Genomic DNA, 19,467 nt, shown 5'->3' on the forward strand with positions numbered 1-19,467 from the left:
TAAAATCTCTGCAAGATAAAACTGCTGTTCCCCAGAACAAACACAGTACCCAGCAACACTTTTAGTTGTTCTGGATGGAAGTCACACTCCTTCTAAAGAATCAAATCCCTAGGATTTTCAGTTCATGCCTAGGCAGCAAATGAATCCCAAGGGTAGGGAGGGCTTCCCTCAGCTTTGGCTGTTACAGGTAGTCCTCGACCACAATTGAGCCCCAAATTTCTGTTGCTAAGTGAGACATTTGTTAATCGAATTTTGCTTCATTTTATAACCTTCCTTGCCTCAGTTGTTAACTGAATCACTGCAGTTGATAAGTTAAAAACCCAGTTGTTAAGTGAATCTGGCTTCCCCATTGACTTTGTTCGTCAGAGGGTCGCAAAAGGGGATCACATAACCTTGGGATACAGCAATAGTCATAAGTATGAACCAGCTGCCAAGTATCTGAATTTTGATCACATGATCATGGGGATGCTGGAAAGGTCATAACTGTGAAAAACAGTCTTTCTAATGACAGCCTTGAGGGAACCTATGTGCAGGTGGCACCATTACAGACCCCTCGCATCCTGGACATAAATTGTTTCAACTCCTACCCTAAAAACGATGCTATAGAGCACTGCACACCAAGACAACTAGACACAACTAGTTTTTTCCTGAACACCATCACTCTGCTAAACAAATAATTCCCTCAAACTGTCAAATTATTCACTAAGGCTGCATTCTATTACTATTAGTCTTCTCACCATTCCTATCACCCATCTTCTCCCACTTATGATGGCATGACTGTAACTTTGTTGCTTTTATCCTTACGATTTATATTGATATTGTTTACTGATTGCTTATTTGTACCCTATGACCAGGGGTGAAATGCTACTAGTTCACTCCTGTTCAGTAGAACCAGTAGTGATAAAAACGATTGGTTTGTTCAAACCGGTAGTAAAAAAAAGCTATGATCCGATGATCACCTGTGCCGTGCAATTTAACTTTGCTAAAAAGCAGGATCTTCTGCATGCGCGGCCAGCAAACCGGTAGCAAACTGATTCAGCTTTCACCACTGCCTATGACTATCATTAAGTGTTGTACTTTATGATTCTTGATGAAGGTATCTTGTCTTTTTATGTACACTGAGAGCATACGCACCAAAGACAAATTCCTTGTGTGTCCAATCACATTTGGCCAATAAAGGATTCTATTCTATTCTATTCTATTCTATTCTATTCTATTCTATTCTATTCTATTCTATTCTATTCTATTCCCTCAGCAGGCCTTCAGGGTCATGGAAATTACATCAGGAAACACCCAATATCCCATATCCGAAACCGGCAAAACAACTAAATGAACTGTCATAACTCAAGGACTACCTATACTTCATTATGGCCCTACTTAGCCCAAATTGATCCAGCAACATTAACTCATGCCATAGTTATTACTGAATTGGACTATTCTAACACAATTGGTACAAGCGCTGCTACACAGTGGCTAAAGTGCTGGCCATCCATTTCAATGCAGAAGATTAACTCTTAAAGTTGCTGCACACTTACTAATAGATTTTTAGGCTGAAATCATGTTGATCCCTACCTTTAAAACCACAGATAATGCAATGCTGGGTTACATCAGGCAACATACTGACAAAACAGAATCTGCCTACCCTGAACAGTCATCATACAAAGGCTTCCTGAGAATACCCCCTCTATGCCACATATATGGAACAACATATAGAAAGCTATGAACAAGCTAGCAAGACTTCCCAATAATAATTCCCATTCTATAGACTCATCATTAAACCAGAGTTATGTGTGACTCCTTTCCCCTCCTTGCTTTTCAGAAGCAGATCATCTATTACACCTTTCATCAAACTTTATTGGGTATGTTGGGATGGGTTGAAGAGAACGTTGCACTAATTGGGATTGGTTTTCTTTGGAATGGTTTTTTTCCCCAATTAACCGAAGACAGAGTTCTTCAAGATTGAAGCAGATGAAAAACGCTATAAAATACGTAAGTACTGGAAAAGATGGCGTCCTCTCTCGATCTATAGAATGATGCACATATACATGGCCGTTGGCATCATCCTCGATAGAAAACAATCCATATTCCGGAAATTCATCCACACCAGGTCCACTAATTGAATATTTTATGGATGTATTTTGGGATGCTTTGTTGAAGAGCTACAAACAAAACAGATTGGAAATATTAGGTAAGATTTCTAAGTATTCTTAACTCTTTTAGTTAAAAATCATTATTGTTATTATTAATATGACCTACTACTACTATTACTACCACCTCCGGGCACATATAGGACACAGAAATATTTTTGGCAATAGAGATTATACTTCAAGCTGGCTTTTTGCTTTGCAGCTTGTTACCTTTTTGTTTATTTATTTTTTAATTGAAAACATGTAAAATAAGTGAATAAATCAGATGAGCCTAGTGGTCATGAAGAAAATGTCCACAAATATGCTGGAGATAATAGATCCCACATGTGGGACCAAGTCAGACATTCCTATGTGCCTTTATTTGCTGCTTATTTACTTTGGCCTCACTATCAGCAATGCTCAATAGAAGAGAAGAAAAATGTTGGTAATGCTAAAAAGTCAGCATTTTCGTTTTTACCTCTCCAATCAATTTGGGGAAGGGGCCTTTGTCTTCTTCTTCAAGTTCAAGAGTAGTAATCACCCATCTCCGTTTTGTTCGACGCAATGGACGCAAACTATTGGAAGGATCCCAATCCTATGAATGAAAGGATTCAATTATATGATACCCATCTCTTGTGACATGTCCTCTACAAACAAATACTGAGCACGAGATCTTCACATCACGTTCTGAAGCATTCTGAAAGCCATCTGTGATCCAGTTGTACAGAGGAATTATATTTTTTTTGAGATTTTTTTTTATTTTAAAACAAAAACAAAACATAAAACCATCATCATTCCAAACAATTACAGACAGTGAGTCGAACAGTTCATATTCTCTTGTGCATAAATCCATTTCTAAAATACCAATTTATAACAGAAACTTATATCTTTTATAGAAAAAAAAATCAGATATTTTATTTTTACATCAACCCCATATTTCATACTTCAATTCCATGATTTATTATCTATCCATTGATAAAACAAATCCCATATCAAATAATATTGTTTATCTTCCTGTTCTCTAATTTCAAATATCAATTTACTCATTTCAGCAAATTCCATCATTTTCTTAATAATCTCATCATCAGTAGGTAACTTTTCTCCTTTCCAATTTTTAGCAAATACGATTCCAGTCACTGTTAAAACGTTCACAATTAAATATTGCAATTCTCTGTTATATGTTTCTGGTAAAATCCCCAATAAAAATATCTCTGGTTTAAAGTCAATATGTTTCTTTGTCATTTTTTCCAACCAGTAGTTCTACAGAGGAATTATTGAGTCTGTCATTTGTACTTCTATAACTGTCTGGTTTGGCACAGCAAACAAACAAGACAGACACAGACTTCAATGGATAGTTAGGACTACAGATTAAAAACAATTGCAACCAGCCTAACTTCCATTAAGAATTTGCATACTGCACGAGCCAGAAAAAGGGCTGTGAAAATATCTTCAGACCGCTCACATCCTGGACATAAACTGTTTCAGCTTCTTCCCTCAAGACGATACTATATAGGGCATTGCATGCCAAAACAAGTATACACAAGGCCAGTTTTTTCCTCATGCCACCACTCTGCTAAACAACTAATTCCCACAATACTGTTTTATACTCTGAAATGTTAAACCATGTATTACAATTATCCTTCTCATCTTTCCTATTACCTATTCCTTCAGCATCTTATGACTTTAACTTTGTTGTTTGTAACTTATGATTTATGTTGATTGCTTTTATTTAGTATCCTATGACTATCACTGACTGTTGTATCTTATGATTTATGATTATTGTATTTTATGATTATGAACGTGATTTATCACTTGTTGCTTATATGTACACTTACAAGAACTTATGCACCAGAGACAAATTCCTTGTGTGTCCAATCACACTTGACCAATAAAGAATTCTGTTCTGTTCTGTTCTGTTCTGTTCTGTTCTGTTCTATTCTATTCTATTCTATTCTATTCTATTCTATTCTATTCACCACTGAAGCCCAAACAAGGTCAGCCTTCACTTCCTAAGGCAGAAGAAGAACTGGTATTGTTCTCTCTGATGAAGTAAAGGGATTTAAAAACAAGAGCAGAAAGAGCAGGGGGTTTGCAGGGGTTCGGGAGAACCTCTAGCTAAGATTCTGTGCAGTTTGGAGAACCCCCAAATCCCACTCCTGGCTGGCCCCGCCCACCCCTCCCAGGAGTCCCCACGTGGCCCATTTTGGATGCAGGTAAGTGCAGGGCATGCGGGGAGGCTCGGGGACAGCAAAAAACGGGCCTACCGGAAGTTTGGCCCCATTTCCGGCCTCCAGAGGGCTTCTGGAGCCTGGGGAAGCAATTTTTGCCCTCCCAGATGCTTGAGGAAAGCCTCCGGAGCCTGGGGAAGGCAACCCTCCCCTCCGCCATGGTGCAGTAGGCCAACTAGGCCATGCCTACCATGGCCATGCCCACCCATCAACTGGGCAGAGATCCCCTTGCTAAAAATTTTGAAGCCCACCCCTGAGTAAGAGGACATGTCCTTCAGCAAGATGACATAACTGAGGGATGGAGCTAGCAACATTCTATTTTTAAAAATAAACCCGCGAAGTTTAAAAATGCAAAATAAGCTAAGCCTCCAATTTTTTAATCTTTTGTCAGGGAGCAGATGGGATGAAATGAGGATAAAAAAAAATAAAATCAAGTTTCTCCAAGTCAGAGGGTTTTGACCCTGAATTTTGGGAATAAAAATTAGAGGGTTGGGTGCAAATCATAGATCACAGAACTGAAATTTTCTTAAATTTATCAACATACTTCCAGACATTTGCTGGCTGTAGTCACTGTCATGCTAAAACAGGTAGACAGGTAGTGCATAAAGTCATGAGAAACCAACTATGATTAGTGAACCAACCATCATGTCTGTTTCGGAAAATAGAACAATTGCACTTTATTGATCCAGGTTTCAGATTAAGTTCATCTTTGAGTGAATCTAATCCATATTTCACTTCAGAGTACAATGAGTATTTCAATTCAAAGAAACAAGAATGAAACATAATTTTATTATGAATTTCATTTTACCTTTCAAATGAGTATGCTTCACTGAAGAATTTAATAGTGTACCCACCTGCTTGCTTCTCTTGGGTTGATCCTTATGCACAATGATGTCATTGCCCAGGGTATAATGGAAGTTCTGGATGGCAAGAACCTTAATGGACAGGAAAAAGAACTAAGGTTAAAATGCTACTATTGCAAAAGTGGGTCTAACATCAAGACCTATTATAAGAAAATAAACAAGCCAAGTCCATACATAACACCACACCACAAGTGTGTCTGTTTCTCTCTTCAATTGAGTCTCCTTACTGAACCAACACAGGATATTTTAACTGTAATTTGTTGGAAAAGTTCTAGTAACTCATCATCACCATATAAAGTTAAACATAATACAGTTTTCACGCATAGTAAAACAAAAAGGTGCAAATTATAGTACCATTTAGCACCATGCTGTTTAAATGAAGACTAAAATTCCTGGTGAAGTATTACATGAGAATTCAACCACAATCCTGTAACCCACAGTTGCCTAAACTCAAATGCAGTATAAATTGATATCCAACTTCCTTGTAAATGTTTGATTAAATATTCATTTAATAAAGATATAAAGACCAGTCTTGAGTTAAATTGGACTCCTAGAGATTATATGACCATATAGTATGCTTGGCTGTATTATGGAGCTTGTTTGATTGCCAGGATGTCTTTCAGAATTCCCAGCCCAACCTATAGCTCTAATAGCAATAGCACTTAGACTTACATACCACTTCACAGTGCTTTACAGTCTTATAGTCCAGAGCATCTTATACTCTGAAAAATATGGTACATAGCAGTAGCGATAGCTCTTAGACTTATATACTGCTTCATAGTGCTTTACAGCTCTCCCTAAGCAGTTTATAGAATCAGCATATTACCCCCAACATTCTGGATCCTCATTTTACCGATCTCAGAAGGATGGAAGGCTGCGTCAACCTTGAGTTGGACTCAAGGTTGACTTGAGGGGAAATCTTTAACCTTTAATGACCTTCATCATGTCTACTAACCATGATGCATGCTTGAATGTTTTCAAGCTTTGGCTTAAAATCCTCATTACAAGGATAGGATTGATTTTAATTTGTACTATTGAAGATTCAATGTTATGCTACCAGCAAATGAATGCATAGGAGGAGATGAGAAGGGAAAAGAGGTAGAAGATAGAAGAAGCAAGGTGGTTCATTCTATTTTCCTAAATTCAAATGCAGTATAAATTGATATTCAACTTCCTTGTAAATGTAATGCCTTCAGCACTTCACAGGAAAAGGAATTGCTTTAGAAATAACCTATAATTAACTATTGTATTACCCAATAGGATTTAAAACATGACACAACAGAGATGGTATCTTGCTTGTTGAGAAAAAGAAAACAAACCTGAATTATTATTTAGTTGTTGGTTTGAAAACTCAAAGTAGAAATGATGTTTAAAGGACTGGGCTCCTGGTTTTCTCAACCGTGAATAAGAACAAAAGTCATTTATTTACTTCCTCCTCAATATTTGTGACATATATTGTGTTTCTATGATCTTAGTAAGTAGCGTCAGGTCTGTTCACATTACCAGCTTTTCCTGTTCTGCGTCAGTCCCCCAACAATCTCCCTTGGCAAGAAAGGCTTAGTTAGGACTGTACATTTCTTAAAAGGATTATATAAACTACAATGTAATTGTCAATTAGCAACGAACTCTGTCTAACTGAGCACAATAAGCTTGTTTAACTTGTTGTATTACTACACTGTTGACCTTGTACTTCTAAATCAGGTCTTGAACCACTTATCTACATGTTTTGAAAATATTACTAAGAAAGAAAGAAAGACACTAATACATAATTAAGAAAAGAGGTTATGCGGCACCCATTCCAATGGAAAAAAAGGCTAAGAATAGTTATTTAATGTATTTTGGTAGACATATTATGTTATATTTTTTATGAAAAATGTATGGTACATTTCTACTTCCCATATAATGTTTTTCCCAATTGCCAATTGGGGTATAGTCTCCTTCAGTCACTTTCCCACTAGTGACTTATAGAAACTTCACATAACATCCAATCATTGTTGACATTTTATAAAGCCCATCACCATTACTGAGGACTCTAAAATATGCTGTAAGCCACTAGTAAGGAAATGATTTTAATCATTTTTATAAATAGACGTGGTCATTGTGGCTTAGTCGTTTAAGTACTCTACCACCTGCCAGATCTAACAATTTAAGGAGGCAAGAGTTCTGCCACAATTCCATGCATTATGTTTTCTGAAAGTCCAAGAAACAAAATAGGGGACCATTCCCCAACTAAAACAGTGGTGATAACTTACTCTATGAAATTACATTTATCTCTCAACAAAAGTATTTTCCCCTAGGTGAAATATTTCCAGAAATGCACTTAACTGAGATTCTATGTACCCTCTCAGACTTTCTAAACACCACTCCACGTTTCTATGCTTATGGCTAAAAACTAATATGAATTGGGGGTTACATATTTAACAAAGGACTTGTGTTCATCAGTGTGACCTTGAACATGCCCCCTGTCTTGTACCAAACCAGCCCCATTTTTCTCACTAAAGTTAATTGTCTATCTTAGCCTTCTTCTGAAGGCTGAAGCATACAGCTCAGATTTCCTTGGATGGAAAATAAAGTTTTGAAAAAGGACATGGATCAGAGGTGGGTTTCAGCAGGTTCTGACCAGTTCTGGAGAACCAGTAGTAGAAATTTTGAGTAGTTCGGAGAACCAGGAGTAAAAATTCTGACTGGCCCCGTCCCATCTATTTTCTGCCTCCCAAGTCCCAGCTGATCGGGAGGAAATGGGGGTTTTACAGTAACCTTCCCCTGGAGTGGGGTGGGAATGGAGATTTTACAGTATCGTTCCCCTGCCACACCCACCAAGCTACGTCCACCAAGCCATGCTATGCCCACCAAGCCACACCCACAGAACTGATAGTAAAAAATTTTGAAATCCACCACTGACATGGATAAACAATTCTTAGCCATTTAACATAAAATTAATGGCAATAAATTTCAGTTCTCACCACTGATCTTTTTTGTGAAACAGAAAAAGTAAAGTTTTTCTTGAGTTAGTGTTCCCCTCTGGTCCATGTTACACAGTATATATTATACACCTCAACCACAATAATACATGAGCACACAATAGATACAACTCAAGGTAAACCACTCCAAACTCGATTGCAGAAAATACGACTTCAGCAACAGAGTGGTCAATCCTGGAATGCACTACCTGACTCTGTAGTTTCTTCCCCAAACCCCCAAAACTTTAACCTTAGACTGTCTACTGTTGACTTCACCCCATTCCTAAGAGGTCTGTAAGGGGCATGCATAAGCGCACCAACATGCCTACCCTCCTTGTCCTACTGTCCCCATTTATTCGTATCCATTTCCTGTGTCATATTCATGTTTATACTCATACCTGTTATCTTGTACATGTTTGACAAACTAAATAAATAAATAAATAAATAAAGTATAAGAGCTGTGGTGGGGCAGTAGTTAGAATGCAGTATTGCTAGCTACTTCTGCTGACTGCCGATTACCAGCAGTTTGGCAGTTCGAATCTCACCAGGCTCAAGGTTGATTCAGCCTTCCATCCTTCCGAGGTCAGTAAAATGAGGAGCCAGATTTTTGGGGGCTAAAATGCTGACTCTGTAGACTGCTTAAAGAGAAGCTGTAAAAGCACTATGAAGCAATATAGCAATAGCACTTAGACTTGTACACCACTTCACAGTGTTTTTACAGCCCTCTCTAAGCAGTTTACAGAGTCAGCATATTGCCCCCAACAATCTGGGCCCTCATTTTACTGACCTCGGTAAAATGGAATGCTGAGTCAACCTTGAGCCTGGTGAGATTCAATCTGCCAAATTGCAGGCAGTCGGCAGGCAGCAGAAGTAGCCTGCAGTACTGCATTCTAACCACTGCGCCACCACAGCTCAGTATATAAGTCTAAGTGCTATTGCTATTACATTTCATTCATTCATCCATTCATTCCTTCATTCATTTGGCTATGGTATGCAAGTGGTTTGCCACAGCCTTCTTCCAATATGTCAACTTCCTACTAGGCCTAGTATAGCCTTAGATTTTTTAAGATGTATTATTTGTATAAATAACTCAACTTAGTGAACACACCTAATATTCATTCCTCCTATTTTCCCTCTAACAATCCTGTGAGGTGGGCTGGGCTGAGAAACAATGACTGGCCCAAGATCACCCAGCTGGCTTTCATGCCTAAGGCTGGACTAGAATACTTCTGGTTTCTAGGCTAGGCTTCCTTAATCACAGCACTTTTTTTTTTTTAATTTGATTTATATGCCACCCTTCTCCGAAGACTCAGGGCGGCTTACAATGTGCTCAGCAATAGCCTTCATCCTTTTGTATATTTATACAAAGTCAGCTTATTGCCCCCACAACTGGGTCCTCAATTTACCTACCTTAGAAAGGATGGAAGGCTGAGTCAACCTTGAGCCTTGGCGAGATTCGAACCCTGCAGTAGTAATTGCAGGCAGCTGGTCTTAATAACCAGCTTAATAACAGGGTGCCTTAAACCCCTGTACTAGCACTAAACTGGCTCCCATTTTTATTTTTATTTTTTATTTTCCTGGTATTTTTCATCCATGTACTGACCTACTCAGCATTTTCAAACTCAGTCAAGGAAAAACAGCTCTATCCATTAAGGCCATGGAGTGTGCCATTTACTTTAGACACACTCTGCTATGTTCTTTTTTTCTGGGTTTTGGAAAGGAATGGTTGTTTATATGAGAGAAATCCTAGGCTGATACCAAATGATGAAATGAACTGCTATGGCGCATTTCAAACCTTAGGAATGCAAGATTTCATCATGCCAAATAGAAACAGAACAGAAAACTGCATGACAAAGTTCCTGCAACTTAATCCAAGCATCTCTCCTATCCCAAGAAAGAATGTAAAATCACTTAACGGCAACTTCCTGATATAGTTTGCAAAAACTGAGCTGACTGATACATAATACAATAATGGTCATATCTAATTGTATCATTGCTCGGTTCAGACATTACCTTTATGCTGTATAATAAATCCCAAAATAAGAAGAGCATGACAGAAATCTTACTCCTGACAAAAAGCTCTGAAATAATTTAATGGGGGAAATATAGACTTTACTAAATGCAAAGTACATACAGGTAGCCCTCGACTTACAACAGTTTGCTGAGTGACCGTTCAAAGTTACAATGGCACTGAAAAAAGTGATTTATGACCATTTTCAGACTTACGACCGATGCAGCATCCTTATGATCACGCGATTTACATTTGGATGCTTGATTACCGACTCACATTTATGACAGATACAGTGTCCCTGGGTCATGCGATCCCCTTTTGCAACCTTATGACAAGCAAAGTCCATGGGGAAAACCAGATTCACTTAACGACAGTGCTATTCATTTAACAACAGTGCAGTGATTCACTTAACAAATGTGGCATGAAAAGTTGTAAAATGGGGCAAAATTCACTTAACATATTTCTCAACAACATACATTTGGGGCTTGGTGGTTGTAAGTTGACTATAACTGCAAAAATTATATAAGTTGCATAACACTATATTAGTAGCCATACCTAAACCCATTGAATCTGTTGAAAAAAATCCATTGAAAATATTTCCTTACATCAGTATCCTGAGACTGAAAACTTGCAAGATTTACTATCATTCATTGCTTTAAATATATAATGGCTCAAAGAGGATGTCCTTACATGCATACCATAATATTTTGACTCATATTATGACTACTTCTATCAGCAGAAAAAACAGTTCAAGCTGAAAAGGAATTTCTAGTTCAGGAAGACCATGCTTAGCTTTATTAAGTTGTAAGGAAATCTCCATTCCAGCTTTCAATATAATAATATTGAAATATTATTGAATATTGAATATGAATATTTATTGTCATTGTACATCATGTATACAACGAAATTGGTTTAGCCTCTACTAGTTTTATTTGTATTAGAATGTATGACACCAAGGTGCCACACTGTGATTTGATATGTTTGTAAAAAAAATTTTAAAAAAACTTTAATTAAAAAAATGTAAGCAAAAATAACAGATTGATCGTGAGAGCTATTTTTTTTTAAATTAAATTTATATACCGCCCTACTCCCGAAGGACTCAGGGCAGTGAACAGCCAAAAAATAAAACATATAGATTACAAAATTTAAAAGACAGTATAAAACCACATTAGATAATTTGGCCCGGGACAAATTAAAACACCCCCAATACTTAAGACAAATTTAAAGTTTACAATTTAAAAAGTTAAAAGGGAAAAGATAGGCCAGGCCGTCCTGTTGAAATAAAAAAAGTCTTGAGGGCGCGGCGGAAGGTTTGTAGATCCGGGATCCTCCGTATCTCCGGGGGGAGCTCATTCCAGATAACAGGTGCCCCCACAGAGAAGGGTCTCCCCCTGGGGACGTCAGTCGACAGTTTGGCACCCAGAGGAGCCCTCTCTATGAGAGCGTACGTCAGTCGACAGTTTGGCACCCGGAGGAGCCCTCTCTATGAGAGCGTACTGGCCGGTGAGAGGCTACTGGTGGCAGCAGGCGGTCCCGTAAATATCCAGGTCCTAAACCATGGAGCGCTCTAAAGGTGGTAACCAAAACCTTGAAGCGCACCCAGAAGACCCCTGGGAGCCAGTGCAGCTCGCGCAGGAGAGGTGTTACATGGGAACGCCACGTCGCTCCCATAACCACCCGTGCGGCCGCACTCTGCTCCAGTTGGAGCCTCCGGGTGCTCCTCAAGGGGAGTCCCATGTAGAGAGCATTGCAGTAGTCCAGGCGGGAAGTGACAAGGGCATGAGTGACCGTGCGTAAGGAGTCCCGATCTAAAAAGGGACGCAACTGGCGGATCAGGCAAACCTGATGAAAAGTCCTCCTGGTCACAGCTGTCAAGTGCTCTTCTAAAGACAGCCGTGAATCCAAGAGGACACCCAAGTTGCAAGCCCTCTCTGTGGGGGCTAATGTCTCACTCCCAATAGTCAATGATGGCACCAACTGACTGTATCAGGACGCCGAAACCACAGCCACTCAGTCTTGGATGGGTTGAGCCTGAGTCTGTTTCTCCCAATCCAGATCCGCATGGCCTCCAGGCACAGGGACATCACTTCAAGGGCATCATTGGAGTGGTCCGGGGTGGAGATGTACAGCTGAGTGTCATCAGCATACTGATGATACTTCACCCCGAAACCACGGATGATCTCACCCAGTGGCTTTACATAAATGTTGAACAGAAGGGGCGAGAGGACCAACCCCTGTGGCACCCCACATATAAGGCGCCTCGGGGTCGACCTCTGCCCCCCTGCCAACACAGACTGCGACCGGTCAGAGAGAAAGGAGGAGAACCACCGCAACACAGTGCCCCCCGCCCCCAACTCTTCCAACCGGTGCAGCATGATACCATGGTCGATGGTATCAAAAGCCGCTGAGAGGTCTAACAGGACCAGGACAGAGGAGCAACCCCTGTCCCGAGCCCTCCAGAGATCATCAACCAATGTGACCAATGCCGTTTCCGTGCTGTACCCAGGCCTGAAGCCTGACTGGAATGGATCCAGATAAGCCATTTCATCCAGCTATTTATCACTCAAAGGGAGGAAACAAAACCATTTCTAATGTTATTTGCTCATGCATATTATGAATACTTAACCTATTCTTGGTGACTCAAAAGTGGGAAATGTAGGTGAAACTTTATCTGATTATGAATACAAGGACATGTCAAGACATTGTTTATTTCAGGAATTCATAATGGGGCCTTCTGAGGAAAACTACTTAGAAATGTATACTGCTCTAAAGAAATATGATTAGACTCTAGTTTAATGATAAGAAGGACTCAGGATGACCTGATAACAGTGTTCCAATGTTTGAGGGGTTGCCACAAAGAAGAAGGGAGTCAACCTATTTTCCAAAACACCAGAAGGCAAGACAAGAAACAGTGGATGGAAGCTAATCAAGGAGAGAAGCAACCTAGGAGAAATTTCCTAACTTTCAGAAATTTCCTAACAGTCAGAATAATCAACCAACGGAATGACTTGCCTCCAGAAGTTGTGGCTGTTCCAAGAGAGGTTTTTAAGAAAAGATTAGACAACCATTTGTCTGAAATGATATGGGGTTTCCTGCTTGAGCAGGATGTTGGACTAGAACACCTCCAAGATTCCTTCCAACTCTGTTATTCTGTAAGTCAAATTATTGATACATAGGTCATAGGCCCCACTATGAAAATCAAATATATAGCAATAGCAGTAGCTCTTTGACTTATATACCGCTTCATAGTGTTTTACAGCTCTCTCTAAGCAGTTTACAGAGTCAGCCTATTGCCCACAGCAATCTGGGTCCTCATTTTATGGACCTCAGAAGGATGGAGGGCTGAGTCAACTTTGAGCCAGTGGGAATCGAACTGTCAAACTGCTGGCAATCAGCAGTCAGCAGAATTAGCCTACAATACTGCATTCTAATCACTGTGCTACCTTAAATATATGCCTTGCTATCAAACAGAAAGTGAGAAGTTCAGCATTGTATTCATCTTTACAGATAATCCTCGACTTACGTCTATAATTGAGCCCAAAATTTATGTTGCTAAGTGAAGCATTTGTTAATTGAGTTTTGCCTTATTTTATGTCTTTTCTTGCCATTGTTGTTAAGTGAATCATTGTAATTGTTAAGTTAGTAGCACAATGGTTAAGTGAATCTGGCTTCCCCATTGACTTTGCTTGTCAGAAGGTCAGAAAAGCTCAGTTCATGACCCAAGGATACTGCAACCATCATAAATATGAACCAGTTGCCAAACATGTGAATTTTGATCACATGACCTTCAGAATGCTGCAATGGTCGTTAAATGTGAAAAACGGTCATAACTCACTTTTTTCAGTGCCGTTGTAACTTTGAATGGTCACTATATGAACTGTTGTAAGTCAAGGACTATCTGTATTTTCAGACACTTTGGACTGCAACCCCCATCATTTCCTAGCCAGTAATGACTGAGAAGTGATCAGTAGTCCACAATTTCACAAAAGTATCAGTTGTCAGTTATTATTGTATTGAGTTGAATACAATCTAGCTAGCTGTATTGCTAGAGATGTTAAGTCCTCAGACTTACGACGCGAGTTCCTGATTGCCTCAGTCATTAACCCCCTGTTGCCCAACAGAGCAAGAGATGTGCTATGTTCCTTCTTGCTTCAAACGCTCTACTATCATCCCAGTGCGGAAGAAGCTCACTATCAAGGAACTGAATGACTACAGACCAGTTGCTCTAACATCTGTAGTCATGAAAACCTTTGAAAGGCTAGCGCTGTCCCACTTGAAAACCATCACAGATCCGCTGTTAGACCCCTTGCAATTTGCATACCGAGCAAATAGATCAACAGATGATGCTGTTAATATGGCTCTGCACTACATCCTACAACATCTTGAATCTCCAAAGACCTACGCAAGGGTCCTCTTTGTAGACTTTAGTTCAGCATTCAATACCATCATTCCAGACACACTTCTAACTAAGCTAAACCAGCTACAGGTACCTGAACACACTTGTAAGTGGATCATAAGCTTCCTAACAAACAGGAAGCAGCAGGTGAAGCTAAGCAGAATCACATCAGATATCTGTACAATTAGCACAGGGGCCCCACAAGGCTGTGTGTTCTCTCCACTTCTCTTCTCTCTATATACCAATGACTGCATCTCTAACGATCCATCTGTTAAACTACTGGAGTTTGCAGATGACACAACAGTGATTGGTCTCATTTGAGACAATGATGAATCCGCATACAGACAGGAGGTTGAACAACTAGCCTCGTGGTGCGATTGGAATAATCTGGAACTGAACACACTCAAAACCATAGAAATGGTGGTGGACTTTAGGAGAAACTCTTCCATACCTCCACCTCTTACAATACTAGACAACACAGTATCAACAGTAGAGACCTTCAAATTTCTAGGTTCTACCATATCGCAAGATCTAAAATGGACACCTAACATCAAAAACATCATCAAAAAAGCACAACAGAGAATGTTCTTTCTGCACCAACTCAGGAAACTCAAACTGCCCAAGGAGCTGCTGATACAGTTCTACAGAGGAATTATTGAGTCTGTCATCTGCACCTCTATAACTGTCTGGTTTGGTTCTGCAACCCAATAAGACAGATACAGACTTCAGAGGACAATTAGAACTGCAGAAAAAACAATTACTAGCAACCTGCCTTCCATTGAGGACCTGTATACTGCACGAGTCAAAAAGAGGGCTGTGAAAATATTTACAGACCCCTCGCATCCTGGACATAAACTGTTTCAACTCCTACCCTCAAAACAACGCTATAGAGCACTGCACACCAGAACAACTAGACCCAAGAACAGTTTTTTCCTGAATGCCATCACTCTGCTAAACAAATAATTCCCTTAACACTGTCAAACTATTTACTAAATCTGCACTACTATTAATCTTCTCATCATTTCCATCACCCATCTTCTCCCACTTATGACTGTATGACTTTAATTTTGTTGCTGGTATCCTTACGATTTATATTGACTGTTCCCTAATATGATTTAATTGCTTATTTGTTCCTATGACTATCATTAAGTACTGTACCTTATGATTCTTGACGACTGTATCTTTTTTTTTTTATGTACACTGAGAGCATATGCACCAAGACAAATTCCTTGTGTGTCCAAGAAGAATGAAAAGAGAATAAAAACTATTGAAAATAGAACAGAGCAAACTGAGAAAGATCTAGAAACGGTAAATCGGAAAATGTCTGGGATGAATAAGGAATTAGGAGAATCTTTGGTACATTTGGAGATGGATCAGGCTTCCTTCTTTCTGAGGTTAAAAACGTCAAAACGTCATGGACACAAAAGAAGAGGATCTAGGGATACTGATGGCAGGCTTAATTGCAGATGCACTGCAAAGGGACAAGCGAGAGATTATAAACGAATTGGACAGTGTGTACAGGGTCTATATGAGTTATGCTAGACGCCACAAACTCCCCAGGGAAGTCCACATAAGATTCACTCACAAGAAAGTGAGAGATATGATATACAAGATCACAAGAGAGGACTGATGATGTACAAAGGAAATTATTACTCTGAAACAAATCCCTAGGAAGGTCCACGAACAATGGAAAGACTACCGCTTTTTAGTGACCTAATTAAATAAAAGGAATATATGGTTCTGATGGATTACTCCAGAGGGAATGTTAGTCTCCTGGAACAATAAAAAAAGTAAAGTTGATAGTATGGAGAAAGCTCAAGAACTATATGACCAGCTCACTGGTTCAGAGGAAGAATATAGTAGTAGGGAGGAATTGGAATCGGTCAGCCAAGATGAACAACGACAGAAGAGAAAGACCAAGAGGATAAAAGCAAAGAGGAGAAAGCTCATCGAGGAGAAGAGGGAGTAAGAACATTAAAAAAGGATAATTATACAAAATTAATACAACAAATAGGGAAAAATTTAGAAAGATGGGGGAAATTACAGTTGTCACTATTAGGGAAAATCGCAACAATTAAAATGAATATTTTGCCAAAATTACTCTATGTATTTCAAACGATTCTTATAAAATTAGATAAGAATTTCTTTAAAGAGTTAAACAAAATGATTATGAAGTTCGTATGGGCAGGAAAAAAGGCGAGGATAAAATTAATCTCACTTCAAGATAGAAGAAGCAGAGGTGGCTTTGGACTCCCTGCATGGGAAACTTATTACAAAGCAGCGAGTTTGGTTTGGGTTAGGGGATGGATTAATTTAAAGAATAGGAGAATTTTAGCACTGGAAGGACATGATCTTCAGATGGGGTGGCATGCCTTCATATGGAACACCAGAAATAAGAAACATTCACAATCATATTTTTATAGACATACACTGCAAGATTCACTGATACAGATTTGGGAGGGAATTAGGAAGAAACATTATCTCAAAACCCAGGCTGGTTATCCATTATGGAGGCAATGATCTTTTTTTTTTTTTTTGGTTTTATTTATATGCCGCCCTTCTCCGGAGACTCAGAGCGGCTTACACTGCATTAAACAATAGCCTTCATACTTTTGTATATTTATACAAAGTCAGCTTATTGCCCCCACAGTCTGGGTCCTCATTTTACCTACTTTAGAAAGGATGGAAGGCTGAGTCAACCTTGAGTCTGGTGAGATTTGAACTTGCAGTAATTGCAGGCAGCTGATGTTAATAACAGTGCTTTAGTCTGCTGCACCACCAGGGCTCTTATCTACCCCAACACATTAGATATTGGTAAAATGATAAAATACAATGAAATTTTGGACAATGGAGGAAGATTAAAATCTAACCAAGAATTAAAGGAACAGGGAATAATCATAGATTGGTGGCTGTATCTTCAATTGCAATCTAGATACAAAAAAGATTTAGAGGAATTTGGATTTGAACCGAAATTTACACAATTAGATAAATTATTAACAGGCCTAGAAGAGAAATTACTATCTAAAATATATAATTATTTATTAAATTTTGATTTAGAAGAAGAAATTGTAAAGGAATCAATGATAGCATGGGCTAAAAATATTGGGCAAAAACATTGAGTTAGAAGATTGGGGAAAAAATTGGGAGAAAAACTATACATTAACAAAATCTGCCGTATATAGCCAATATAAAATGTTCTATCGGTGGCATTTAGCCCCAAAAAGACTCGCAAAAATGTACCCCAACCTAAAACCTAATTGCTGGAAATGCAATAAAACATGAAAAAAAAAAAAGATCTACATCACTCAGCAGGCTACACAAAGATTGGTAGACTCCTACTCTGGTTCCACTTCAAAAGCTCTAGTGGTATAAATTGGGCTCAATATTTATGAACGCTGATATCATAAGAACCTAGTCGTTCTTATCCATTTTTCCACCTCTAGTATCAGTTTACAATTATTAATCTGGCTGATCTTGCAAGATTGACCGTCATGAATTGCCCTAATATTTCAAGAAGATTCTGCTGCATTAAGAAGACTCCAAACCCTATTTTGAACATCACCACATCGCCCCAATTTGCCAGCTTTGGCCTCTGTGAAAAAAAGTGCAAACTAAGTTTGATAACCAGGAGAAAAAAAAATGTAGCTTGAAACAGCATCCCAATCCCAAAGGCGCTTTTTCAAGAGGCAACTGGACTTTCTTGTTTTTTCTTTTTAAGACCTTTCACTTCTCATCTAAGAAGCTTCTTCAGCTCTGACAGGGTAGTGGGGAATGGAAGGATTTCGATTCCTTGCAGACAGCTGGTAATCTGCATCCTTTTAGAGCAGTGGTTCTCAACCTGTGGGTGGCGACCTCTTTGAGGGTCAAACGACCCTTTCACAGGGGCCGCCTAAGACCATCGGAAAACACATATTTTCAATGGTCTTAGGAATAATTTTATGGTTGGTGGTCACCCCAACATGAGGAACTGTATTAAAGGGTCGCGGCATTAGGAAGATTGAGAACCACTGTTTTAGAGGGTCGTTGAAGCACTTGGAGGTTTAGTTGTGTCCTCAGGGTTACCTAAGAAGTGCTCCTGGTTTTTGTAGTCTGCATTTTTTTTTTCTCTGGAAATCCATTCCTACTCCCACAACCATTCAAAGGCTGTTCATCCCAAACTGTATAGCTAAAAAGTCTTCAAAAGCAAAAAGAAAAGAAATTTTCTTTTTACAAGTGCTTAAGGCATTGTAAGCCGCCCTGAGTCTTCGGAGAAGGGCGGCATATAAATCAAATTTTAAAAAAAAGAAAGAAAGAAAAAGAAAGACCAGTTGCCTCCTGAAGAAGCACCTTTGGGACAACCATGACCTGGATGACTGAGAATCTCTACAGACTCTCATCCCAGGTTGCCAAGGTCAACGACGCACAGAGTGAAAGAAGAGAAGCCACCTGCAGCTAGATGAGACTTTGCCTGGAAAAGGAGGTTCTCAGTCCAGAGTCTCGCGTGTCCCACAAGGGACACCCTGGCTGGTGCTGCCCAGAACACAACCGGCTGCGACGGGCAAACTGTCAATCATGGGGCTCCAGCATCAGGATCTGGTCCCCGATTCCCTCCCTCCCCTTCCCCTTCCATACCGCCAGGAGGAAACGCGCAGCGGTAGAGCCCCACTTGCGCCGGGGTGAAGCCAGCATCGTGGTACCGCTCGACTTTGGCTAACTGCTGAGGCTCCCGCCGGTCCTGGGAGGCAGAGGAGGACTGGAGGATACTCCGGGGTTGCGCGCTCGACTGGAGAGTCAACGAAAGTGCGCTGAGATTATCAACTGGCCACCTGCTAAAGAGGGGAGAGAGAGCAAAAACGCTGCTCGCAGAGCTGAAGGATCGTGCGTAACCCCACCCCGTCCCTTTT

General features: G+C 39.7%; 1 protein-coding gene across 1 annotated transcript in view; it reads right to left on the bottom strand.

Annotated features, from left to right (window-relative positions):
- CDH26 (cadherin 26) overlaps positions 1 to 19,467 on the bottom strand; it is a 44,124-nt gene extending 24,657 nt beyond the window's left edge. Inside the window, exons 1-4 of the mRNA XM_034433007.3 lie at positions 19,196 to 19,467; positions 5,209 to 5,289; positions 2,605 to 2,721; positions 1,998 to 2,159 (exon numbers count right to left, since the gene is read on the bottom strand). Coding sequence (XP_034288898.2) covers positions 1,998 to 2,159; positions 2,605 to 2,721; positions 5,209 to 5,289; positions 19,196 to 19,252 — 417 coding nt within the window. The 5' untranslated portion in view covers positions 19,253 to 19,467. The remainder of the gene's footprint in view (positions 1 to 1,997; positions 2,160 to 2,604; positions 2,722 to 5,208; positions 5,290 to 19,195) is intronic.

The sequence above is a fragment of the Pantherophis guttatus genome, chromosome 3 (assembly GCF_059756535.1).
Source record: "Pantherophis guttatus breed Tessera chromosome 3, ASM5975653v1, whole genome shotgun sequence".
Taxonomy (NCBI): Eukaryota; Metazoa; Chordata; class Lepidosauria; order Squamata; family Colubridae; genus Pantherophis; species Pantherophis guttatus.